General features: G+C 56.7%; 13 protein-coding genes across 13 annotated transcripts; 7 read left to right on the top strand and 6 right to left on the bottom strand.

The window, feature by feature from the left end:
* Positions 1 to 23: 23 nt before the first annotated feature.
* Positions 24 to 1539, top strand: KRP23_12959 (putative endoplasmic reticulum-Golgi intermediate compartment protein 3; the record flags this gene model as incomplete). The annotated part of the gene is made up of 5 exons (XM_067883613.1): positions 24 to 903; positions 989 to 1071; positions 1142 to 1202; positions 1276 to 1388; positions 1450 to 1539. 5 exons carry the CDS (start codon positions 24 to 26, stop codon positions 1537 to 1539), a joined length of 1227 nt encoding a protein of 408 aa, XP_067739043.1.
* A 170-nt stretch (positions 1540 to 1709) lies between these two features.
* Positions 1710 to 2835, top strand: KRP23_12960 (Centrosomal protein of 44 kDa; the record flags this gene model as incomplete). Its single annotated transcript, XM_067883614.1, has 2 exons — positions 1710 to 2339; positions 2401 to 2835. The coding sequence occupies 2 exons, from the start codon at positions 1710 to 1712 to the stop codon at positions 2833 to 2835; spliced, it is 1065 nt and encodes a 354-aa protein (XP_067739044.1).
* A 266-nt stretch (positions 2836 to 3101) lies between these two features.
* On the bottom strand, positions 3102 to 4619 carry KRP23_12961 (putative serine/threonine-protein kinase; the record flags this gene model as incomplete). The annotated part of the gene is made up of 1 exon (XM_067883615.1): positions 3102 to 4619. One exon carries the CDS (start codon positions 4617 to 4619, stop codon positions 3102 to 3104), a length of 1518 nt encoding a protein of 505 aa, XP_067739045.1.
* Positions 4620 to 5293: 674 nt separating this feature from the next.
* KRP23_12962 (uncharacterized protein) lies at positions 5294 to 5971 on the bottom strand (the record flags this gene model as incomplete). The annotated part of the gene is made up of 1 exon (XM_067883616.1): positions 5294 to 5971. The coding sequence occupies one exon, from the start codon at positions 5969 to 5971 to the stop codon at positions 5294 to 5296; it is 678 nt and encodes a 225-aa protein (XP_067739046.1).
* A 219-nt stretch (positions 5972 to 6190) lies between these two features.
* Positions 6191 to 8110, top strand: KRP23_12963 (putative serine/threonine-protein kinase; the record flags this gene model as incomplete). The annotated part of the gene is made up of 1 exon (XM_067883617.1): positions 6191 to 8110. The coding sequence occupies one exon, from the start codon at positions 6191 to 6193 to the stop codon at positions 8108 to 8110; it is 1920 nt and encodes a 639-aa protein (XP_067739047.1).
* Positions 8111 to 8451: 341 nt separating this feature from the next.
* KRP23_12964 (uncharacterized protein) lies at positions 8452 to 10101 on the bottom strand (the record flags this gene model as incomplete). The annotated part of the gene is made up of 1 exon (XM_067883618.1): positions 8452 to 10101. One exon carries the CDS (start codon positions 10099 to 10101, stop codon positions 8452 to 8454), a length of 1650 nt encoding a protein of 549 aa, XP_067739048.1.
* Positions 10102 to 10262: 161 nt separating this feature from the next.
* Positions 10263 to 11021, top strand: KRP23_12965 (uncharacterized protein; the record flags this gene model as incomplete). Its single annotated transcript, XM_067883619.1, has 1 exon — positions 10263 to 11021. The coding sequence occupies one exon, from the start codon at positions 10263 to 10265 to the stop codon at positions 11019 to 11021; it is 759 nt and encodes a 252-aa protein (XP_067739049.1).
* An 820-nt stretch (positions 11022 to 11841) lies between these two features.
* On the top strand, positions 11842 to 13863 carry KRP23_12966 (DNA repair protein RAD4; the record flags this gene model as incomplete). Its single annotated transcript, XM_067883621.1, has 1 exon — positions 11842 to 13863. One exon carries the CDS (start codon positions 11842 to 11844, stop codon positions 13861 to 13863), a length of 2022 nt encoding a protein of 673 aa, XP_067739050.1.
* A 151-nt stretch (positions 13864 to 14014) lies between these two features.
* On the top strand, positions 14015 to 15319 carry KRP23_12967 (Molybdenum cofactor biosynthesis protein 1; the record flags this gene model as incomplete). The annotated part of the gene is made up of 2 exons (XM_067883622.1): positions 14015 to 14239; positions 14306 to 15319. The coding sequence occupies 2 exons, from the start codon at positions 14015 to 14017 to the stop codon at positions 15317 to 15319; spliced, it is 1239 nt and encodes a 412-aa protein (XP_067739051.1).
* Positions 15320 to 17606: 2287 nt separating this feature from the next.
* Positions 17607 to 18672, bottom strand: KRP23_12968 (Serine/arginine-rich SC35-like splicing factor SCL30A; the record flags this gene model as incomplete). The annotated part of the gene is made up of 5 exons (XM_067883623.1): positions 17607 to 17609; positions 17686 to 17716; positions 17795 to 17830; positions 17905 to 18048; positions 18119 to 18672. The coding sequence occupies 5 exons, from the start codon at positions 18670 to 18672 to the stop codon at positions 17607 to 17609; spliced, it is 768 nt and encodes a 255-aa protein (XP_067739052.1).
* A 208-nt stretch (positions 18673 to 18880) lies between these two features.
* KRP23_12969 (Pyrroline-5-carboxylate reductase) lies at positions 18881 to 20216 on the bottom strand (the record flags this gene model as incomplete). The annotated part of the gene is made up of 5 exons (XM_067883624.1): positions 18881 to 19117; positions 19178 to 19251; positions 19328 to 19388; positions 19457 to 19693; positions 19761 to 20216. 5 exons carry the CDS (start codon positions 20214 to 20216, stop codon positions 18881 to 18883), a joined length of 1065 nt encoding a protein of 354 aa, XP_067739053.1.
* A 166-nt stretch (positions 20217 to 20382) lies between these two features.
* KRP23_12970 (KICSTOR complex protein ITFG2) lies at positions 20383 to 22258 on the top strand (the record flags this gene model as incomplete). Its single annotated transcript, XM_067883625.1, has 10 exons — positions 20383 to 20394; positions 20461 to 20598; positions 20660 to 20749; positions 20827 to 20916; positions 20985 to 21101; positions 21166 to 21504; positions 21577 to 21645; positions 21717 to 21816; positions 21891 to 22015; positions 22082 to 22258. The coding sequence occupies 10 exons, from the start codon at positions 20383 to 20385 to the stop codon at positions 22256 to 22258; spliced, it is 1257 nt and encodes a 418-aa protein (XP_067739054.1).
* A 69-nt stretch (positions 22259 to 22327) lies between these two features.
* On the bottom strand, positions 22328 to 23536 carry KRP23_12971 (Ankyrin repeat and ELMO domain-containing protein D; the record flags this gene model as incomplete). Its single annotated transcript, XM_067883626.1, has 1 exon — positions 22328 to 23536. One exon carries the CDS (start codon positions 23534 to 23536, stop codon positions 22328 to 22330), a length of 1209 nt encoding a protein of 402 aa, XP_067739055.1.
* Positions 23537 to 23553: the final 17 nt, after the last annotated feature.

A 23553-nucleotide genomic window follows, 5' to 3' on the forward strand; every position in this document is an offset into this window, starting at 1 on the left:
CCAGAGTCATACACAGAGGCAAGATGCGGCAGCGAGCCGTCAAGAGCGACGTGGACGACGGCGGGCTGGGAGACAATGCGAACGAGAGCGCGGTGAGTCGCTCGGCGCGCCGTGTGCTCAAGAAGGTGGACGTGTACCCCAAGATGCACCGCGAGTTCAAGGTGCAGACGGAGTTCGGCGCCACCATCTCGGTCGTGGCAGGGCTCGTCATGGCCGTGCTCTTCCTCTCGGAGCTCAGCGCGTACTGGAGCCTCAACACGCACGAGCACATGGTCGTGGATTCGTCGCTGAGCGAGAAGCTGCAGGTGAATCTGGACGTGAGTTTCCTGGCCGTCAACTGCCGAGACGCGCACATCAACGCCATGGACGTGGCCGGCGAGCTACAGGTCAATATGCACCAGACGGTGATCAAGACACGGCTAGACGCTAACGGAGACGCCATTGGACGCCCTACGTCTATGCTCACAGACGAGCTGCAGGTCAAGGAGACGGAGCTGCCCGACGGATACTGCGGCAGCTGCTACGGCGCCAAGCACCCGGCGGGGAAAGACTGCTGCAACTCGTGCGAGGAGGTGAAGGAGGCCTTCATCCACAGCGACCTGTCGCTCGAAGAGGCCGAACAGAAGGAGCAGTGCATGCGCGAGATCGTGGAGGAGGAGAAGCTCGCGCAGGACGGAGAGGGCTGCCGCTTCACGGGCAAAATGTTCGTCAACCGCGTGGCTGGCAACTTCCACGTCGCGCTTGGCCGCACGTTCCACCGCCAGGGACGACTCGTGCACCAGTTCCGACCGGGGCAGGAGCACACATACAACTCGAGCCACATCATCCACAGCTTGTCGTTTGGCGAGCCCATGCCTGGCGTGGACGGACCGCTCAATGGCGTCTCGAAGATCACAGCGCAATGTGAGTGACCAGATCTGTGCTGTGTTGCAACTATTGTGCGTCTAACGGGAGCTTGCTTGTCTGTTTGTGTGTCTGTGCGACGTAGCTGGTGGAGTGTTTCAGTATTACATCAAGATTGTGCCCACAATCTACAGCGACATCGACGAGAACGCGATCCACTCGTACCAGGTGCGTTCTAGCTGTTGCCCACGATAATAACGTGCTTTCCTGATAACTTACCACTGTGATGTTTTACCAGTTTGGCGTCACCCAGCAGGGCAACTACATGAACCCTCGCGGACAGATGACGTCGCTTCCTGGTAATACCCGCATGGGCCTGCACTTGACTGCTTTCTCTAGCACTAACATTGTTTTGGCTGTGTCTGTGAGCAGGAACGTTCTTCGTGTTCGATCTGTCCCCGTTCATGGTAAAGGTGGAGAACGACCGTGTGCCGTTCACGCACTTCCTGACTAAGATCTGCGCCATCGTGGGCGGCGTTATCTCGGTGCGTTCTGCGCTGTTCAACCACCCATCGCCCCATCTCACTAACGTTGTGCTTCTGTCAGATTGCGGGCTTTGTGGACTCCTTCATGTACAACTCGCTGCACGTCCGACGTCGCGTTTCCACCACAGGCGGCGCCACCAAGTTCGGGTAGGCTCTTTGTCTGAAGCAGAATCCATGTAGCCTAGCCTAGGCGATAGACTGTCGATTCCCGATGCCTGTCAAGAAATACTTTGAATGCACTCAAGTTGTTTGTCCTGTAATGTCTTCCTTTGCGAGACAATCTCCTGTAATTTTACTTATCTTTCGTACTTAGTATTTATTATGGGCGACGAGGACGTGCGCAACGCCGCCGAGCGGCTCCGGAAGCTGCTGCGCGTCGCCAAGTACCCGCAACTTGGTGCGCTGCGTCTCGAGGCCGGGGATGTATCGGATCTGCTGCGGGTACTGCACTTTGTGCTGCTGGACTCGTCGCGCCAAGTGGCGCAGTTCCTCGTGGACAAGGGCTACGACCTGTTCGGGAAGACGGACGCGCGCTTCGTGGAGAGCGCCTTCCGCCTGCTGCGCGACGAGTTTCGCTGCTTCCCGTCGCTGAGCGTGACCCAGTTTCTGTCCCGGCAGTTCGTGGCCAGGAGACTTGCGATCGTGGCGGACGCGGCGGCGGCGGTGGCGCACAAGCGGCAGGAGCTGCAGAGACGCAAACGCAGGGAGGAGGCCGTGTGGTCCCAGCCCCAGGAAGGCGGCAGGAGACAGGAGAGCAAACCTCTGGTAGAGAACCACGTGCTGCCAACAACGGTGACCAACCACGCGGCCACTATCCTGCAGCACTTGAAGGTGCAGGAGAGACGAGCGTCAAGCGGGACACCGGTGCAGGTTAATGGGGTGAAGCGGGACAGAAAGTCAGGGACAGGACCGAGCTCTACAGGTCGGCGAGTTGACGGTCGAGCTTCTCAGGTACGTCGGAGAGGGGTGGGATGGAGTTGAGATGGCTGAGCTCATATCTTTGATGTTTCAGGCCGTGCAGTTTGCTAGTGAAAGCGGGTGGAGCGCGACGGAAGACAAGCATGGTGAAGACAAGCACGGTGTAGATGACGCCGTGCAGACGGAGGGCGCGCCACCACAACCAAAGTCGTACCATGATTCAGACAACGTGGTGAAGGCGATTGGGGACCTCAGTCGCCAGCTTAGCGAGGTGTCCAGTACACTTCTGAGCAAGATCTCCAGCGTGGAGAATCGCCTGGGTCGTCTGGAAGACCAGATGCACGACGTCCAAGTAGCTGTTGTGGTACAGCGCGACTTCGCCAGGAAATCGAACTCGGTTCACATTAGCAGAACGACAGACGATGACCCACTGCCAAGAACAGCGGATACGACTGACAGGCATCGAGAATTAGGTGCAGAGTCTCCGTGCGCGTGGCCGCCACAGCCTTCAGTCTTCGAGCGATATTAAATCCATGGTTGTCCTGCTGGTAGACTACAATCAACTGGGTTAGCAGGTGACAAGGAATTGCCTTGCCGGTCAAGTTCTTGCACAGTTATCGGGCTCATTTTACATCCTACGAATCGTCGGGCTCTTCTCGTGGAAGAAGACAATTCCATGATCATGCTTTGCGGAGTTGGTCGACAAGAACAAACGGCACCATAATTGACCTTTTACGAAATCTACACCCAGCTACTTCAAGACACTCACAAATTCATCAGCACATGCTAAGCATCTTAGCACGAGGGCGGAACCGTACTGAGCAACGTTGCAACCTCGGAGAAAGTTGGACGATCACCCGCTCGCTCGCTCCAGCAACGCTCGATGATCCACTTCAACTCCGGCGTGACCTTCTTGTCACGGATCTGCGGGCGATTGCCATCTTTTGCAAACAAAACTGCGGCAAACGGACCTTTGCCGACGAACTGCCTCAGGTTCTGCATGTACGGCTCCTCTTCGTGCAGCACCTCGTTCATCAGCACGCCGAACGAGTACACGTCCGTCTTCTCGTTGGCAGCCATGCTCGAGCTCAGCAGCTCCGGGGCCATGTACGCCGCCGTACCGCCAGCAATACCCTCCAAGTCGACATCGCCGTCGTCGCTATTGCCGGTGGCGCCGCGAAGCATGTGCGACGATGTGGTGCTGGCTGCCTTGGCACGGAACGTAGCGAGGCCGAAGTCCGCGATCTTGGCTTGGAAGTCGTCGGTGATCAGCACGTTCTGCGGCTTCAGATCGCCGTGCGTCACGTTGCACTCGTGCAGTTGCGCCATGCCGTACGCGATACCCAGCAGGATGTTGAGCTTGACACGACCGTCTGTCATCTTGGCCTCGACGTGCGAGTCCTCGCAGTAGTGCAGCAGGTAGCTGAGACTTCCCTTGGACACGTACTCCATGACGAGACTGACCGGCTTGAGCGTGTATCCGTACAGCTGGACGATGTTGGGGTGGTCGCCAAGCATGCCGAGGATGAGTGTCTCGCGGATGAACATCTTGCGCTCCTTCTTGGTGAGCTTGGACGCGTGCAGCTTCTTGATGGCCACTTCCTTCTTGTTCCACTTGCCACGGTACACGGCGCCGAAGCCGCCCTGGCCTAGTAGTTCGGCATCCTCATCTACGCTGAGGTCATTGTCGAAGTCGAGTTGAGTGACGCTGCTCTTGGGCATGAAGCTGTCGTCTCCTGCGTCGTTGTCCACGTTTGCGAAGGCGTTGCGCAAGGCTGCGGTTGCTCTCACCGGTTCGGGTTCGGAGATCATTTCGACTGGCGACTCGCGTTGCTGCCGCATGAGTCGCTCAAAGAGACGATCCTGGAGGCACTTTTTCTCGTAGTAGTCGTCTCGCTTGTCTTGTTGGACCAGGCCTGGAGATCCTGCGATGAAGTGGCGTGCAACGGTCTTGGTCATGTCTGGCGAGCCATCCTTGAGGCATGGCACCCAATCCGGCAGGGATTCAGCCGGGTGCCAGCGTTGCGCTTGGCTCTGGACCCAGTCCTTGGCTTTGTTAGTGCGCAAGTCGGGCATGCCGGCCTTCGTCACAGGCACATCGTGTGGAATACCTGCCAGGCGCGATCGAAGTTTCGCTCCCTTGCTGCCATTTGCGCCACCATTGTCCTTGTTGGAGGAGTTCAATGCGAGATTCTCCATCTTCTGGACCACCTCGCGCGAAGACTTGTAGCGCATGTCCAGCTTACCGGTCTTCGTGTAGTGCAGATCGCTGCTCGATGGCGCAGGCGGAGCTTTGGTGGACTGGGAAGCCATGGCTTCACGCGACGACCTGTAGCGCTTGTCCAGTGCGCCGCTCTTGGTGTATTGAAGATCCGTATTAGTGCTGCCACAGTTGCGCGGAGCCGGATACGAACTCGATGTGGACGAACTACTCGAGTACTCGGTGGCTACTGCATTGCGGGAGCTGTTGTAGCGTATGGCAAGGGCCCCACCCTTCGTGTAGTGCAAGTGTTGTAGCTTGGTGCCGAGCAGCTGGGTGTCGAATAGGAGCTGGACGATGACTAATACCCCGAGGCGACCGAAGCGCGTGAACTGCTGTAGCGCATGTCCAGAGCTCGCTCTTCGTGTAGTGCAGACCGCTCATGGTGACAGGCTCAAGCTCAAGAATCTATGGAGTGGTTGAATTTGCTTGTTGGTTTGGCTGGAAAATCGGAAGTGGCTATTGTCCAGTGGAGTAAATTAATCTTCGTGCTCTGGTCCATGCGAAGTCGAACACAAGCGGCAGTTCATCACGGCTTATACCAGCAGAGGTGTCCACCTTCAGCTGTCCATAACCATAGGCATCGGAGGACGAGGACAAGGACATCTGCTTGCCACCAGAAAAGCTTTGCCTGTTGAAACGAACCGGACAGGGAAAACTACAAACGCTTTCATTATGGTCTCCTATGCTTCAACAACAGTTCACTTGTGAAGGAGATCACCTCAAACTAGTACATGTAGTCATGCCATCCACGCGGTTCTTGGGCGTAGGTTGAGTACGTGAGAGGTGATTGTACCGGATACATGACATCGTATGCCCACCTCCCACCTGAGTCCCTGTTTGCAGCTTCGATCAGCTCGCGTTCTCGCACAGCATAGAGCGAAAGCTGTGCCTCGGACCATCCCGCAGGTCGCTCGCCAAACACATTGTGGATAGCTCGTCTCTCGATAAGCGTGAGTCTGGCAAACGCTTCCGTGGACAACAAGTCGAGAGGAAGTTGACGCAGGGCTTTGTTGTCGGCACGCAGGACCATGAGAACGGGGAGCGCCTTGAAGCGCGTGGCAAGCTCCGGCCTCGTCATCTTCGCCAATTCAGCTTCATCCAACGTAGCCATGTCAACGGGCATCACGCGGCGGATCTGCCAGGCTGCTGCAGCGTTTGCAAGGCGATTGGTCTCCGTCCACAGCGCCGGGTCTTGAGCTTCCGATTCCTCGTTGATAGAAGTTGTTGTCGCGTTTGTTGGTGCGCACGGCTGCAAGTGAACAGGTGATACGTTGATGTATGGCACTGGTGTGAGCGCCATGCTGGTCCCCTGTTTGCACATCCAGCCGGTATCTGCTTCATCTTCGCGTCTTCCTTTCAGGCAGTCACCGAAAACCCGTGCAATCCATCGACGTGCATCCATAGCTGCCGTGTTCGAGTAGAAGTCTGGAGAGCTGGTAGAATAGAAAATGAAAGCGAGGTGTAGCAAAACGCTGTTGATCGATGTCCAGGGACTGTGAATGGCAGCAATTGACCCATGTTGAAGTGGTCGCCACAAATCCCTTTCATTTCCGTTCGTCTCGTCCCCTCATTCTCGAATCTGCAGCCTTCCAGGCAAGTCTCGGGTGTGTTCTTCACAGGCATGAGTCTCCACTACACGAAGAGTGGGGCTCTCGACATGCGCTACAGCAGCTCGCGTGCCGCAGTCTCTTCTGGAGGGGGAGGAGGGGGATACTATGGAGGAGGAAGCAGTCGCTCCTCTGCGTCTGGTCTCCACTACACCAAGAGCGGGGCGCTGGATATGCGCTACAGTAGCTCCCATGCTGCCGTCGCCTCTGCTTCCACTGGCAGCTACGCGACGCCCAGTCGTTCGTCCGCATCGGATCTTCACTACACCAAGAGCGGCGCTCTGGACATGAGGTACAAGAGCTCACAAGCTGCCGTGACTCAGGCAGCAACAGGACCTACTGCCTCCAACCACTTGCACTACACCAAGAGCGGCGCACTGGACAAGCGCTACAGGTCGTCGCGTGAAGCCATGGCTTCCCAGTCCACCAAAGCTCCGCCTGCGCCATCGAGCAGCGATCTGCACTACACGAAGACCGGTAAGCTGGACATGCGCTACAAGTCTTCGCGCGAGGTGGTCCAGAAGATGGAGAATCTCGCATTGAACTCCTCCAACAAGGACAATGGTGGCGCAAATGGCAGCAAGGGAGCGAAACTTCGATCGCGCCTGGCAGGTATTCCACACGATGTGCCTGTGACGAAGGCCGGCATGCCCGACTTGCGCACTAACAAAGCCAAGGACTGGGTCCAGAGCCAAGCGCAACGCTGGCACCCGGCTGAATCCCTGCCGGATTGGGTGCCATGCCTCAAGGATGGCTCGCCAGACATGACCAAGACCGTTGCACGCCACTTCATCGCAGGATCTCCAGGCCTGGTCCAACAAGACAAGCGAGACGACTACTACGAGAAAAAGTGCCTCCAGGATCGTCTCTTTGAGCGACTCATGCGGCAGCAACGCGAGTCGCCAGTCGAAATGATCTCCGAACCCGAACCGGTGAGAGCAACCGCAGCCTTGCGCAACGCCTTCGCAAACGTGGACAACGACGCAGGAGACGACAGCTTCATGCCCAAGAGCAGCGTCACTCAACTCGACTTCGACAATGACCTCAGCGTAGATGAGGATGCCGAACTACTAGGCCAGGGCGGCTTCGGCGCCGTGTACCGTGGCAAGTGGAACAAGAAGGAAGTGGCCATCAAGAAGCTGCACGCGTCCAAGCTCACCAAGAAGGAGCGCAAGATGTTCATCCGCGAGACACTCATCCTCGGCATGCTTGGCGACCACCCCAACATCGTCCAGCTGCACGGATACACGCTCAAGCCGGTCAGTCTCGTCATGGAGTACGTGTCCAAGGGAAGTCTCAGCTACCTGCTGCACTACTGCGAGGACTCGCACGTCGAGGCCAAGATGACAGATGGTCGTGTCAAGCTCAACATCCTGCTGGGTATCGCGTACGGCATGGCGCAACTGCACGAGTGCAACGTGACGCACGGCGATCTGAAGCCGCAGAACGTGCTGATCACCGACGACTTCCAAGCCAAGATCGCGGACTTCGGCCTCGCTACGTTCCGTGCCAAGGCAGCCAGCACCACATCGTCGCACATGCTTCGCGGCGCCACCGGCAATAGCGACGACGGCGATGTCGACTTGGAGGGTATTGCTGGCGGTACGGCGGCGTACATGGCCCCGGAGCTGCTGAGCTCGAGCATGGCTGCCAACGAGAAGACGGACGTGTACTCGTTCGGCGTGCTGATGAACGAGGTGCTGCACGAAGAGGAGCCGTACATGCAGAACCTGAGGCAGTTCGTCGGCAAAGGTCCGTTTGCCGCAGTTTTGTTTGCAAAAGATGGCAATCGCCCGCAGATCCGTGACAAGAAGGTCACGCCGGAGTTGAAGTGGATCGTCGAGCGTTGCTGGAGTCAGCGTCCCAACGACCGTCCGACATTCGACAAAATCTCCAAGCTGCTTTCTATCTGCACCGTGCCGCACGCTTGCTAAAGTGAAGAGGAGGAGTTTGCGACTGCGAGTCGCTTTTGATGTTGCTACCGTCGTGGTAGCTGCGATACTTTATATGAGTGCATGGAGCTCGTTAAAGCGCCGTACAGAGATCTTACCGATCTTGTCCGTCGGCTTGACATGAACAGAAGCCGGTATTGTTATGGCCCGTGCGCGGGCCACTGCATGCGAGAAAAAAAAAGACCTAGAAAAACGAGATAACCAAGAAAATAAAATAAAAAGATCAGCTCCAACGAGCTGGCAAAAAAACTCCTGTGTCGATCATTTTCATTGCTATTCACCGCGCACATGTTTAGTTGACATGCTTCATTTCCTCACCTCCTTTATGCCCCCTTCGCTTTCGTCTCTTTGCCTTTTACCACACGTTCAGAGGTTGACTCGGATGGCAGTTGTTTGCCTTTTGCTGATGCCGACTGCCTGTCAGACGCTTTTTCCTGCTTCACGTACTGAACTCGGGTGTTCGTACCTGTCTCTGAATGAAGCGATACCGAAGCAACACTTCCGTTGGCAGCGCTGTTCTTGGGCTCAAATTCATCAGGCTTCAGCTCACGGTGCTCCACTTTCACTGTAGCCACGTTGGTATCTGTCTGTAAGGCATCCGTTCCCAATCGAGTCGCCCCCGGCACGAACGGTTTTGCGTTCGCTCTCAGTGTCGGCTGGCTTGCTTCAACTTTAACATACTGCTTGACGTGCTTGATGTCTACAACAGTCCACGGATCAGTTGCTGCTGAATCGACCAGCACATAGTCATCGTCATTCTCCTCAATCTTAGGCGGAAGCACGCCTGCCTTCGACTTCGTCTTGCTAGTGCGAGACGTGTGAAGATCCATGTCGACATACAACTGCTGTAACTCAGCACTGAGTGCATCGAAGGCAGGTGTTCCTCCCTCTTCGGCCAGCTTCCTCTGGCATCTCCGAAGCGCCGATCCCATTTCGCGTCGAATCGTCCGGGTCACATCGCGACTGAGTCGTGTTTCATCCCGCTCCTCCGCCAGCAAATAGTCCGTAAACGATTTCTCTTTTCGGTGACCAGTCAATGAGTCATCGAGGAACTTCAAGACAGCAGCACCTTTAATCTTGTTCGTCGTCGCGCGCGTCAGACACAAATTCGGCAGCTCGTTCACGACCTCCTCCCGTAGAACGAACGCAACGTCCTTCGCTTCTTCCTCTCCTTCAAACTCCACATGCTGAAAGGCGTATGCAAAACACTGTTTCTCCAGGATATGGTCCAGCTCCACCGCGCCCACCGTGTTCAGGTCCAGCTTCTCTCCATGATACAGATCTCGGCTTTTGAACAGCTTGACGATCTCCCCTTCGGCGTTACTCCTCAGTCCAGGCTCGTTAAACATACTCGGTGCCACGTATGACGCTGCGAACTCTGGGTCATGAGCTGCACAGCAGTAGTTGTACCCATCTTTGGCGTTATTTCCACAGCGCTCTCTACGGCACAATGGACGCTGCGGGTCCACCGCTCGATGAGCCGTGCAGAACCCGTGGACATCGATGCCCACCGTCTGCCCACAGCGACGGCCTGCACACTGTCGAGCAGCGGGGGCGTCCACCCGACGGTGGAACTGGCAATAGCCCCGCTCGTCCAGCCCCCACTTGATCTTGCAGCGGCGACCGGAGGCGCGCGCGAGGCCTCGGCACTGGCTCGCGTCGGGTACGTGGAACTTGCAGAAGCCCTGGGCGTCCAGTCCCCACGTGACGGAGCACGCGGTCCCGCGTTTGGTGCGGCCTCGACAGGCGGCGGATGGAGCTGCGACTGCGGGCAGATCGGCCGGTCGGTGGTGTGCGCAGAAGCCGTCGGCGTCCAGGTCCCAGCGGATTCTGCAGCGCTGGCCTGATGAGCGAGAGGTGCCGAGGCACTGACGCGCGTCGGGCGCGTGAAACTTACAGAAGCCGGTGGCACTGATCCCCCACGAGACGGAGCAGGGCGCGCCCTGCTTGGTGACGCCGTGGCAGGAAGACATCGAGACTGCGATCGGTTTCTGGAGGGTCGTGCAATAAGTTGAAGTTGGGGGGAGAGCTTTTTTCCGAGGGGCTGGAAGGCTTTTGAGCCGCAAGATCTCAGTCTGCATTTCGACGAGCAGAGCATAAGAACTTCTTAAGACGCCGAACTCGACCGCGCAGCATGTGCAACGGACACAAGCCTAATGGTGGTCGCTGCGGGATCTCCTGGGGTCTGAACGATCTCGGCTATTGCTGGCACCATATATGGCAAGGGCGTCCGAGATGCCAAGGCTTCAAGATCGGCACCAAGCAGCGTTGTAGGAGCGCCGCCAAACCAGACTACGGTTATTGCTGCGCCACTCACGACCCGACCATTCCCTACACTTCGCCCAATGTTCTCAACCCAAGTGACGCCGACTTTCGGGAGACAGTGCAGAGCGATGTTGTCACTCGATGTCACGGAATCGATATCTACAATCGCGAGGATCTGGACCTCGCCACGCCATATGCTTTGGACCTGGACCACATTTTGGAGAAACAGTGCTTTACCTACGTGTTGTACAAGATGGAGCTCCACCCGGGGGACGAGACATGGCATTTGGCGACAGAAGTGCTCCAAGATAGTGTTGTGAATGTGGTCGAAAACTTGACGTTCACGCGTCCGAGCACGAACCGTATCAAGGGAGCAGCTGTGTGGAAGTACCTAGACGATCAACGAACAGGGCATCTCGATAACACGTTTACTGGCTACCTGCTAGCTGCGGAGCGCGATCATGATCGCCTCGATCGAGACGTCACACGTCGCATCACGCGCAACATGGGCCGATCTATCAAGAAATCCCAGCGGCAGTTGAGAAAAGAAGGGGAGACCCCAGTGCTGAAGCAACTCAGCAAACAACTGCAGCAGCTCTATGTCGAAATGGAGCTTAAGACACCGTGAAGGGCCCCACCGATCCTGGATGCTGGCTTGACAATGAAAAGAAGCCGGAAGTCGATCAACGATTGACTCATGAAAAACTACTAAACCTATAAACAGCAGATAACAACAAAACCAAATAAACAGATCAGCTCGCAGAGCTGGCAAAAAAAATTTGTGTTATGTTTTGAGCCTTGGTTTTGGAGTAACGAGACGATCCGAGTCGATCTCCATCTAACCGAAGCCAATTTTTGACCTGTCCTCAGCTCCCAGACCGCTCGGATGTTGGAAGTCATTGAAAGCTGCCACTCACTTTGGTACATCCACGCGACCAAGCGGTCAATAAATTCTACGGCAATTATGTTGTTGAGTGGATGGTTCAGCAGCACACAGAGACTTCTTCATTCTCCAATATGCGTTGCGCCCGTCAAAAACTTCAAGACTTCTCCGTTCGTTTGCCATGGTCTTGTTTTCGCTCGTGGCCACGCTCGACCTCCTTTCGAGCGGCGACATTCTGCATCCCTGGACGTGGATCAGGCTGCCTATGTTGTCAACCCCGTGCCAGGGCTGGGTTGCGCGCCGCGATCAGTACGCAGTGCCGATTCACTCGCTGATCCCTGGATGACGCCTCGCCTAGAGATCTCGTGAGGAAGCACTCGGGCAGGCTCAGTAGCCTGACCACACTGCGCCTGGTGGCGGAGGCTGACGAGCACTCCTCCGGCCGGAGGATGGTTCAGTGGACTATCGAGAAAGATGAGCTGGCAAAGATTTACATGTATCACCTCAGACTGAGGTGATCGCTGGTGTAACCGAGTTACGTTTGGGTTACACAATCCGATCGAGTATGTCGGCGTCGGAGGACGAGGAGTTCGCGTACTCTGCAGGCGAGCTGGACGACGACGAAGAGGAAGATGTGGACTGGGAGGACGTCAGCACATCGCAGCAGGCCTCGGATCATCCAACCGACCAACCAGATGCCTCCAATTCCCCCTCCGAGACTCAGGAGACCGTCACAAACGATAACATCGACGATGAGCCCCACGACGCAGCTGAATCGTCGCAGAATCGGCAGCAAATTGACTGGGAACAGCTGAATCGATCACTAGCGGAGCAGGACGCTGCATCGGTCGCTGGCAAGAGGCGACGAGCGCCTATCCGCCTGACGAAAGACGAGAAGGAGCGAGAAAAGGCGTTGCACCAGACGCATCTGCTGGTTCTCTTGGCCACTCGCGTCAAATGGAGCGCTCTCAGTCGCTCCCAATTGCTGCGTGGTCTGCTGCTGTCTCTGACAGTGGATAGCGACGTGGATTTCTTCACGGAAATGGAGCAGCAGCCTCTCGCGTACTCCTTGGAGCAGCTCGTTCGATGGTTCCGTCGAGTGTTCAAACTGGCAGACGAAGTGGAGGAGGAAGCGATAGAAGGGGAATTGATGACCGAGTCGAGTCTCTTGAATGTGTTTTTCAGCCGTAGAGGACGAGAATACGAGCTGGCGGTGCTGTTTGCAACGTTGTGTGGTGCGCTGCAGCTGCGTTATCGTTTGACGTGCGCGGTGGACCCATTGCTGGTGCAGAGAGGGAAGGCGTTCGAGTCGTCATTCAAGCAGAGGCCCACCAAGCGACGGCGTCCACAAAGAGTTGCAAACGTGTTGCTGAAGAAGAAGGCACAGACTGCCGGTGGCGATGACGGGGAGAAGGAGGAAGTCGACGAGGAGTTAGACCCGGAGAGTGCTGCGAGTATAGATCGAGTGTTTTGGTTGTGGTGCGAAGTGCTGGATGATAAGACGAAGAGCTGGATCCACGTTGATACTGTGCGGCGGCTAGTAAACCGCCCACAAGAGGTAGAGCCACTGCGCGGGAAGGCGGCGCGCTTCTCGTATGTGCTCAGTATTCAGGACGACGGGCTACTCGTGGATGTATCGTCGCGATACACTGTACAATGGAGTAAGAGTTTGGAGCTGCGTCTTGCAGACTCCTGGCTGAAACAGGTTCTTGAACAATTCAATGAAGACACACTCGAGCAGCTTGGTGGAAACAGAGAGGTCGGGTCTACATCACTGGAGACAGAAGGCGCGGAAAAAGTTCTCGCAGACGAAAACAAGGAGCTGGAGACATTGAAACTGGCAGAAGGCATGCCCACCAGCGTGGAAGGCTTCCGCAAGCATCACTTGTACTGCTTGGAGCGTCACTTGGGTCGGCTCGAGTGTCTTCACCCGCGCAAGGCGGTGGGGCTATTCAACGGCCAACCGGTGTTTCTCCGTGAACACGTACAGCCGCTTCAATCTGCCTTCAAGTGGCGTCGTCTTGGTCGAGTTGTGATGGAGAGCGAGCGTCAGAAACCCGCAAAGTGGCAGTCACGGGGTCACGATGTTCTCAGTAACCCTGGCGGAAGTGGTGACAGTGATAACGCCTGTGGGGAAGACAAGAATGGGAGACCTGGTGGAGCTTCCCTTGCACTCTTCGGTCTGTGGCAGACAGCGGAATTCGAGCCTCCTCCGATGGTGGACGGCCTCGTCCCGAAGAACCAGTACGGCAACATCGAGATCTGGAGTCCAGCACACGTCCCTCGTGGTGCCGTGCATATCCGTCTGCCTCGCATGGACGCAATCGCCGAGTCCTTAGGCGTCGACTTCGCCCCTGCCGTCGTGGGCTTCGAGGTGCGCAACGGCCGGACGATGCCCAAGGTGTCGGGCATCGTGGCGGCCACAAGCCACGAGACCATGCTGCTGGACGCCCACGCCGAGAGGCAGCAGCAGACCATTGAGAAGGCCATCGCACTCAACCAAAAGCTCGTGCTCAGGCGCTGGGCGAAGCTCACCAAGCGGCTACTTCTGCGCCAACGACTTGATGACGATTACGGTGCAGTCTGAAGCTGACGCTCGCTTCAAGGCGCGTCACCGGGGCGCGTCACGCCAATCAGATGACTCATAGGGATGTGCAGAAACTATGCATTTCGATGGATCCTCGCATACTGACTGCAGTCGCTGGAACATCTCGCACTCACTTCTCTATCGCCCTTCAATGCAGCGCGCAGTGTCCTCCTTGTCCAGACGCTTCGCTCGCCGCAGCGCCGCGTTCAGCACCCGCGCGGAGTGGAAGCGACAGGTGGCGGAAGGCCCGAGTCTGCAAGACTTTGTCACGAACAGTCGGACACATTCCAGCCACGACCAGGCCCAAGCGAGAGCGCCATCGCCTGACGAATCCTTGCAGCAGATTCAGCAGATCCTGGCGGAGATAAGGCAGTCGGTACGGTTGAAAAACGAGCTGCGGGGGGCTCGAGTCGGAATTTGACGATTGATTCTGCATTGACAGCCACGAGAGGACGCGGTGCCAGCGCAACTGGTGGATCGCTTTGGACGAGCGCACACGTACCTGAGGATTTCGTTGACGGAACGCTGCAATTTGCGGTGTCGCTACTGTATGCCGGAGGACGGCGTGCCGTTGCAGCCTGCGGAGGACCTTTTGACCACGCCAGAGATCGTCCGATTAGCGAGACTGTTTGCTTCTGCGGGCGTGAAGAGGATTCGACTGACGGGCGGTGAGCCGCTGCTGCGCCGAGATTTGGTCGAATTGGTTGCGCAGTTGAGAGCGATTCCGGGTATTGAGTCGGTGGGGGTGACGACGAATGGCATCACGCTGCAGAGGAAGCTACTGGCGCTGCGACAAGCGGGTGCCGACAGGTTGAACATCAGTTTGGACACGCTGAAGGCAGACAAGTTTGCGCATATTACGAGGCGACAAGGGTTTAACCGCGTTATGAATTCGATCACAGAGGCGCAGGCGCTTGGGTTCGCTCCGCTTAAGATCAACTGCGTGGTGCAACGCCATTTTAACTTGGACGAGATTGTAGACTTTGTGGCTTTCACGGAGAAGCATGCGGTGGATGTGCGCTTTATTGAGTGGATGCCGTTTGATAGCAATAGGTGGAATGATGAAACCTTCGTGCCGTTCAAGGAGATGATGGAAATCATTCAAGCGGAATTCCCCTCTGTCGAGAAGCTGCAGGATGGAGTGAACGACACGTCGAAAGCCTTCCATGTGCCAGGGTTCAAGGGGCAGTTTGGGTTCATCACGTCCATGAGTGAACACTTCTGTGGCTCGTGCAATCGCCTTCGGCTGACTGCCGACGGGAACTTAAAGGTTTGTCTGTTTGGAAACACCGAGGTCAGTTTGAGAGACGCCATGCGGTACAACATCGCCGACAAGGACATCCACGACATCGTCGATGTGGCAGTAAAGCGCAAGAAGTTCGCGCTTGGAGGTCATGGAGACATGTACGGACTGTCGAAGGCAAAGAACCGCCCGATGATTCTCATCGGTGGATAGAAGGAGAATATAACGCTGAAAATTGTAGCCACACGGGTTAATCCTACTGCTACATCGACAAACCCTCGATCGCCAGAAGAACATGAATGTATTCAAATTCTACCTACACGTGACCTACTGTACCCTCGGAGATCTACAGCCAAATGGAGTGGAGTGGTATGTGTTTTCTCCAGCAAGTGACTTGGAGTAATATGTGCTTTCTCCAGGACACAATTCACATCTTCGAGGCTACCAAGCAGCTGGAGCAACGGGGCCAACCAGTTCATCGTAGAGTACAGTCGCGTCAACTGTCGAGACTTTTTATCCCACAGGAATCGAATTGAGCACCGGCAGTCGAGCCGCTGGCCAAGAAGGCGGCGGATCACCCTGGAGTAATCGCCAGCGGCACCACTATCTGGCCTTTGTGAGCTCAGCAGATGCGGAAACACAAAAGCCATCGTCATAACCGTGATTGTAAGACTCAAAGTGGCCGACGCGGCCATGATTCCGGACGGCTCCTGCTCCAATTTCTCCAGTTGAAAGTGAAGGTCGCCGAAGTAGGTTGAGTATCGTTTCCACTGCTCAATGAGCGCGTCGACGCCGTTCATTTCTCCGAACGCCACGTCAGGTGACATCGCACGTCGCAGAAAACATTCTCGGTCGTGGAGACTGGTCGCAGGTGAAGAAGCACCAGTCGGCTTCAGCTCGCTCATCTCGGTGTGGTATCCATTGCGAAAGAGACGAAAGTACTCCACCACGACGCTCCAGGCGTTGCGCTTCGTTTGAGCGCCGTAGCATAGCTGATTGCGCTCTATAGTCAACTGCTCGACCTCTTTACGCAACGGATGAATATGACGTTCGAGCTCGCCGATATGGCCGCGTTGCTTGAGACGAAAGCGAGCTTGGCTCGTTCGGCACTGTTCACGTCGTCGCTCGGTGACAAGTCGAATTTGCTTTCGCTTCGGTTTCGTCGCCTTTAGGTTGACGAAGTTGTCGTCCTCGAGGGTTGTAGGACACTTGGGAGCAGCCGCGAGTGGCTCATGGGGTGTCGTAAAGTGCTGCGTCGTGGTGTCAATCAGCTCCGACACATTGCGCTTCCGTGTAAACGTTGCAGCTAGACGTCGAGGCGATCCATCTTCATTTCGCTTCAGTGCTGGAAACGACAGCAACTGTGGTCGGTCACTCAGACCTGTGTGAGTTTCGAGAGCCTCGATGTCGAGCCCAACGTCGCTGCTGGCGAACCTGCCGCTGTTTTCGACCGCAGCCATGCTTCTCTCTGTTGTCTTGCAAACTCGCGACGAAAGTTGGAAACTGATGTCATGGGGAGGAGGTATCCACGTGATCTCTCTGGCCAGGTTGTTGATGGTGGCAGGTTTACGATGTGTCCACCGGACACATGCGATGGAACGTACAGCAAGCTGATCACGCCCACCATCCTATTACCCCAAACGAAGGTCTGTCGCTGACAAAGCAGTATGTCTCCCTGTCGTTGATGGTGCCGGAATGGCACCATTACAGTGGGGATAAGGTGAATCGCAGAGATCCAATTCCCGCATGGTGTCTTGCCGACTTGGGCATCCAGCTCCTGTCCTGCCCGTGGAAACCTTCGTCAGCACAAATACCGCCTCATGCATGACCCTTTGGGCGGCGCCATCCTCGAACCAAGTCTCGTTCATTTTAATATTAATACCCATCGCACGATCCTGACCAAAAGTCCTTGCAGAAAAATACAGCACGCCAATTCTTGCAGTGATTTCAAGGAATGCCGCCCCATTCACAGCCGCAAAGTTGACGTTAAAGCGCGCACCTCCACGTGCATCGTGTTTGGTCACGAAGCTTACTTTCAGATTAAGGGCAGTAGTATGGCTGGTGGAGCTTGCCTTGTCCACTCTACATGTAGTTTTCGTTACAATTTCAGGATCACTGTGGTGTCTTCGGCGAACGCGTTCACTCGCACGGCCTTACCAACAACGTCTGTGCGCCTGAAAACCAGACGGGCTTTGTGCAGGCACATGAAAGGCGGTGCCTTATGTCCTGTGTTGTCGACTCCTGACCGTGAAAATCTTCGTCAGCACAAACACCGCCTCTTGAACCTTGGCGGCGCCATCCTCGAACCAAACCATCGTCATGAAACATTCTTGATCGAGTTAAAATGTAAGGCTTCTTTCCCCGTTCCTGTTTCTTCGTGGCCTGTTCTGCTCGTCTACGCGTGCAGACTTGCGGCATCAGCTATGTTGGGTCCCAGGCATCTGCTGCTACTGGCATGGACCATCGGGGGATGCAGTTGCTGTTGTGAACAGCGTCCAGCTCACTACGAGTTAAACAACCAAAAATCAGTAACCAGTTCAAAGCTGTCATGGCCATCGAACATTAAAGTTCGTCATTACCTCGGACATTGTTTCGTCACCCTTAGAAACCCTACAAATGACAATAGACAGTAAGGGCAGCCCATTAGCAACTTCATTGCTCAATTCAACTGACCCAGCAAGAACCTACTCCACGGAGGGACTGCGACCAGCATTGGATTCGTCGCTGTCGGTACAGCAACAAGAACAGCAATGTGAGAACAGCACCGCACAAAAATATCCAAGGAAACTCATCCTCACCGCTTGGGCGACGGAGACGCACGGCGTGGGGAAGCCGACGCACGCGGCGAGCGACGAGGAGAAGCCGACTCCCGCTTTCCGCCAGGACTCGCGCTGCGCCTCTGCTGGGAGCGCGAGCGCGACTTGGAGCGTCGTCGCTTGGGCCTGTCAATCGCCATGCACATCAAACCAGTCAGCACACTGCTACACCTCACAAATACACGAAACAACGCACGATTCGTCGGCCGGCGTGGTCAGGATGCGGCGCATCTCCTGCGGACTCTTGCGGTGCTGCTTGGCGAAGAGCACGGCGATCTCGCGGCCTCCGAGTTGCGTGCGGTCCATCTCGAACTTGACGTCGCGGCCCACGCGCGAGTCCGCGAACTCGATGAAGGCAAATCCTCGCGGGCGGCTCGAGTGGAACTCCTTGGGGATGTACACGTCCAGGATGTCGCCCGCGCGTCTCGAGAAGGCTCGGCGCAGCTCGTCCTGCGACGTCTCGGGCGACAGGTTGCGCACCAGGAGACTAATGGGCTCGCTGCGGCCTCTGTCGCGGCCACGGTCCGCCGAGCGTGAGCGTACACGTCGGTCCGGGCGGTCCCGCCCTCGGCTACGGTCTCTCCGGCGGTCGCGGGAACGGGAGCGCGGGCGACGGTCTCCGCGCGAACGAGAGCGCGAGCGCTTGGGGGCGGGGGAGCCGCGACCACGACTGCTGCTGCGACTGCGTGGACGCGAGCGACGCGGGCTGCGGCTGCGGCTGCGACGGGGGGAGGCGGAGCGACGGCCCATGGAGCGAGGAAGTTGAGGGAGTCTCGGCGGTTTTTGAACTGAGGTGTTGTTGGTCAGGCGCGAAAACCTGGGCTAGCGCATGAAGATGACCCAGAGAAGGTTCAATTCGTTGAAGCAAACAAGTACGTTGACACGCCACCTCATTACGATGGGGCGTGGGATTGCAGTCTTAGACTTACTCTACTGGAGGACTAAGTTGCTTTGCAGCTTACGAGCGCGGACGCTGGCGCTGGATGGGCTCGGACGAGCCCAGCTCCAGGCACCGCTCGTACGCGGCCCAGATGGAGTCGGCGATGACGGCGCGGAAGCCGTTCTTCTCGGCGCGGTAGAGGCCGGCGGCCGTGGTGCCGCCAGGGCTGGTGATGTTGTTCCGCAGCTCCACCGGGTGCACGTCCTCCGCCTGCATGTAGAGTGCAGAGCCCAGCATGGTTTGCTGCACCAGTTTCTGCGAGCGAAAGCAAAGCGTTAGTGGGGTGTTCGGTAGACGAACAGTTGACTTTCGTACTGTGGCCACTGGCCGAGAGAAGCCCATGTGCACACCAGTGTCGATCATCGCCTCGGCGACGAGGAAAAAGTAGGCTGCAGCAAATACAGCAAACAGGGGTTAGCAATTGGCGATCAATAGAGCTAAGAGGTCGTGGACCGATGAACGCACCAGGCCCCGATCCCGATAGCGCCGTCGCCATGTCCAGTGCATTCTCGTCGTCTACAAACACCTGCAGTAGAAATCAAACTTGGTCAATCACTGCAACAAAAGCAATCGCTGCAACCACAACGCACACACCTCAACGCCAAAAGACCCGAGGATCTGTTTCGTCAATTCATGCTGCACGCTCGTGACTTCCGCTGACTGCGCCCACACCGTCGTGCCCTCTCCGATCATCGCGGGTGTGTTGGGCATGGTGCGGATGATGTGGCTGTCCGGGCCTAGCATCTTCTGCAGTTGTTTGATGCTCTGCCCCGCCACGACAGAGATCACCAGCGCCTCCGGGTCCATCGCCGCCTTCACCGCTCGGAGCACCTGCATGAGCCAACCACACATCCATCAGCTCCAAAGTAAAGTGTCCGACAAGCTGTGAGTCACGTACATCGTCGACCACCTGGGGCTTGACGGCCACCAAGATCACGTCCGCGTCCTTCACTGCCACGCTGTTGCGCGTGTGCGTCTCCACGTTGAGCTTGCCGTACTTGCCGCGCATGGTTGGGTTTGGATCGGACACGACGACCTTGGAGCTGGGGATCAGGCCCTCGCTCATGACGCCCGTGATGATGGCTTCGGCCATGTTGCCGCCGCCAATCACGGCTAGACGGTTGAGCTCCAGCTCCGCTATCTCATCGATCTGGGCGGCGCTCTGCTGCTGGTTCTTACGGGACCTGGCGAACGCTCCTTTGCCTCCGCTGGAAAACGGAGCAAACGACGCTGAAGGCTGCAGGAAGGCGGAGGAGGAGCGAAGCAGCGGCGCGTGACGAGCGACGGAAGAGATACGAGCTGCCATGTGTCTGGTTAGCGCTGGGGAGCGAATCTTGGAAGCGAGCGACTGCATGGCGGGGTGCGGGGCGTGGGGCGGGGCGTGCGGCTAAAGTGGAAGTGAGCTGTTTGAGCTAGAACGCAAAGTTCAACTTTGCTACATGTGGGCATAGATGTGTGGCACCAGACCTGTCATAACGGATTTTGGGACGGATAAGGAGCTGAGGACGTCCGACGTAAGCATGCGAGGACAGGTGCGCGGTGCATGGCTCGCCGTGTGGCGCGGTCTGGTGTTGATGTTGCCTTGCCGTGTCTGGTAGCTGGAGTTGACGCCGACGTACGCGGCGCAGCTGGACGGGAAGATCCTGGCCAATGCGCACGCGGTGGGCGACGTGGACGGTGACGGCGCCACGGAGCTGCTCTTCGGCTCGCTGCTGGGCAAGGTCTCGGTGTTTAAGGTGGGTTGCTCTTCGGGTTCCTATGGGCTTTAGCTGTGCTGATGAGGGTATCGCATTGCAGATTGTGGGGGACCGACTGGTACAGTGGAGGAGCTGTGAAGTGAACGGATCGGTGACGTCCATTTGCCTGGACAATTCGCTCGTTGGCGACGTGAGTACTGCTGGCTATGACCTGCTACTGGGAGAAAAGAGCTGATCGATGAGTTGCTATCGTTGCTGCTGAGGAAGACTCGGGTGATTGTGGCGACGGCGGAGGGAAAATGCTCCGTGTTTCGATCCGTGGAGGGTGCTGACGTGCTGCAACTGTGCTCCGAGTTTGTACGAAGGCGTATAGTGGACTTGTGCTGTGTAGTTCAGTGGACTAACTGGGAGGTGCTGGCTGCTAGAATGTGGCGCTCAATATCTGCGACGTCGAGTGCTTGAACGGCGAACTCATAACTGCAACGCGTGACGGTCGAGTGCTCGCCTACCGACCCGATATTGACCATGATGACCCCGATGAGGTTCGTAGCTCTGTTGGATTGGTGGGTGGCAATGAGATAAACTCACGGAGATCGAGCTGTCCAGCTCGCAGAGTACTCTCAGGTCGCGCAGATGGAGATTACAGGCGAGGTAGAAAAGTTGATCGTGGTTCACTCTACCCTGTCAAATCCAGACGCTGGGCCTCAGCTCTTAGTTCGGTGTTTCTCGGGCGAAGTGTTCTGTATTAGCGATCCAAGCGAAGAGGGGCCTGTCGACAAGCGCGACGTCGTCGCCTGGAACGGTCCTCCTCACGACAAGGACGGCACCACGTTTATTGTGGGCGACATTGAGCTGGGCGGTGAACGTGGTATGGCAGCACTCGTGTCCATGAATGGGCTAGTATCGCTGTTTTCATCGTCCGGAGAGAGACAATGGGACTTTCAGGTGCGCCAAGGTCCTCGTGCAAACTGCAGGGTAGGATATGTGCGTTAACAGCTCTCTGCTGAATTTGTTTAGCTGCCTGAGGCCGTGGTTAACGCTGACAGGCTGGAAATGACTGCTGCTGGAGGAGACCGTCAGGATGCTGTACGGCAAGAATTTTGCGTGGGCTCTTGTTGTAAGTGCAGACACTAACATGTATTGTTTGGCTGCATTAGATTGTCGTCTGTACTTGGAGTGGGCAAATATACGCGATCCAAAGTGAACGGAGACTTGTGCGCTTCCGGATGCTGCTGCCAGCCTGTTCAATGTTCTGTGGTAAGCTAGCGCACCATTCACTCTGTACGTGGGCTCGTGCGACTTGTCCGGCTAACCTTTAATGTTGAGGGTAGTGGGTATTCGCGAATCGCCTACACAGGTCGACCCCACCATTGTGGGCATCAGCACTTCCGGCACGTTTTTCGTCTTCCGTGATGTTCAGGAGACGCTAATACGGGGTTTGCGGGACTCGACTCTGGTGCGGACACGAGGTGTACGCATTCTTGTGTTATTCGCTTATGCTCACTCGTTCCTTGTAAATCAGGCGGATAAAGTGAGGCTAAGCCCGGTGTTCGCTCAGATCGACACGCCAGAAAAGCGGGAGGTCCTGATGAAGAAACTCCGAAAGGCGTTTCCACAGTCATTCGCGTCCAACCAGACGGCGGTACCAACTATGGAGGAGCTCATCAGCGCCACACTTACCGTTCCTGTTCAGCTGTAATGTGGAACCGATGTGTATAAATTGCATATTTTATCGAGCGTGCTGGTACTTCAAGTATATCCTGTCTGTTTACCAGTTCTGCAACTGATAGGCGTGCTCGACGAGGCTAGCCACACTCTCGGGGCCGCGACGAAGTAGCTCGTGTGTAAAGTCACCCACGTAGTTGAGGTGGAAGTTGACATCCGACGAGGTGGTCGAATTCAATTTCCACGAGGCGTCGAAAGCACGAAAGGCAATGCAGTAAAGCTCGAAGAAGGCCACCGGGTCCTCGAAGAGTCTCCAGAACGGCCGCTCAGAGCCTAGACAGCCACCATCTCGCAGTTGCAAAATATCAGACAGCACGTACGCGATCTGTGACCCCACCAGCGCGTACGAATAGGCTTCGGGGCCGCTTTGGTCGTTCAGAATGGGCAACGCTACCGTGCGGTGCACCTCGTGGAAAAACACGAGGCACTGCAGCGGCAACAAGTACTGCATTTCCCGCATGGGGTCCCCATGACGGAACCCCAGACGATTCCACTCCGAGTTCGTCACCGCGAACGGCTGTGTATCAAAACACGAGGCCCACAACCGCTGCAGCATCTCGGCGTGGTCAGGGTTCCCAGGATGTAGCGGTGCCTTCATCGCGCCAATCAACTTGGCAAGCTGCGCCAAGGCCACCGCCGTTGGAGGCACGTTACCGGCCCCTCCCCCCACTCCAGAGGCGGCCGCCGTGACTTTCTCCCACATCTGCGCCGAGTGTTTCTGCAGCGTCTGTGCCGAGCCCTTCATCTTGGAGGCCAGCGCCTTCTTGACGCCAAACAAGACGCTTCCTACGTCCTGCTGCTGCATCTGTGGCTGTGGCATGGGGTGTCCTGCGCTTCCCTCGCTCTGAGGCTTGCTCTGCCAGTGGAAGAAGGCGCCGAACTGTCGGTCTTCCGGCACGTCCACGAGGTCTTGTTGGATCGCAGCCTTGGGCTTCTCCCCCTCGCCCGCGGGTTCCAGCTGCAGGACCTTCACTCTCATCTCTCCATTTCCGGCCACCGGTAGCTGGCGGTTCTCATCCGTCAGGTCCCTCCAGCAGTAACAAGTCGACGGGTCGCCCCCGGGTAGTGCAACCTGCAGACGGAAGTGATACGCGCCCTCGAACGGGAACTTGCGGCGCAGCTCGGCGAGAGTGGGGCTTGCGGACAGCAGCAGCGAGGACGCGTACTCGTCCAGCCGCGCGTCGTCCCCCTCCAGCAACATCTGCTGGAAGAAGTAGCGGCACAGCACACCGCACTCGCGCTCGCGTCCCATGACCGATTGTGAGTTTC

Source organism: Phytophthora ramorum, assembly GCF_020800215.1.
Source record: "Phytophthora ramorum isolate Pr-102 chromosome Unknown Phyram_PR-102_s0016, whole genome shotgun sequence".
NCBI lineage: Eukaryota > Oomycota > Peronosporomycetes > Peronosporales > Peronosporaceae > Phytophthora > Phytophthora ramorum.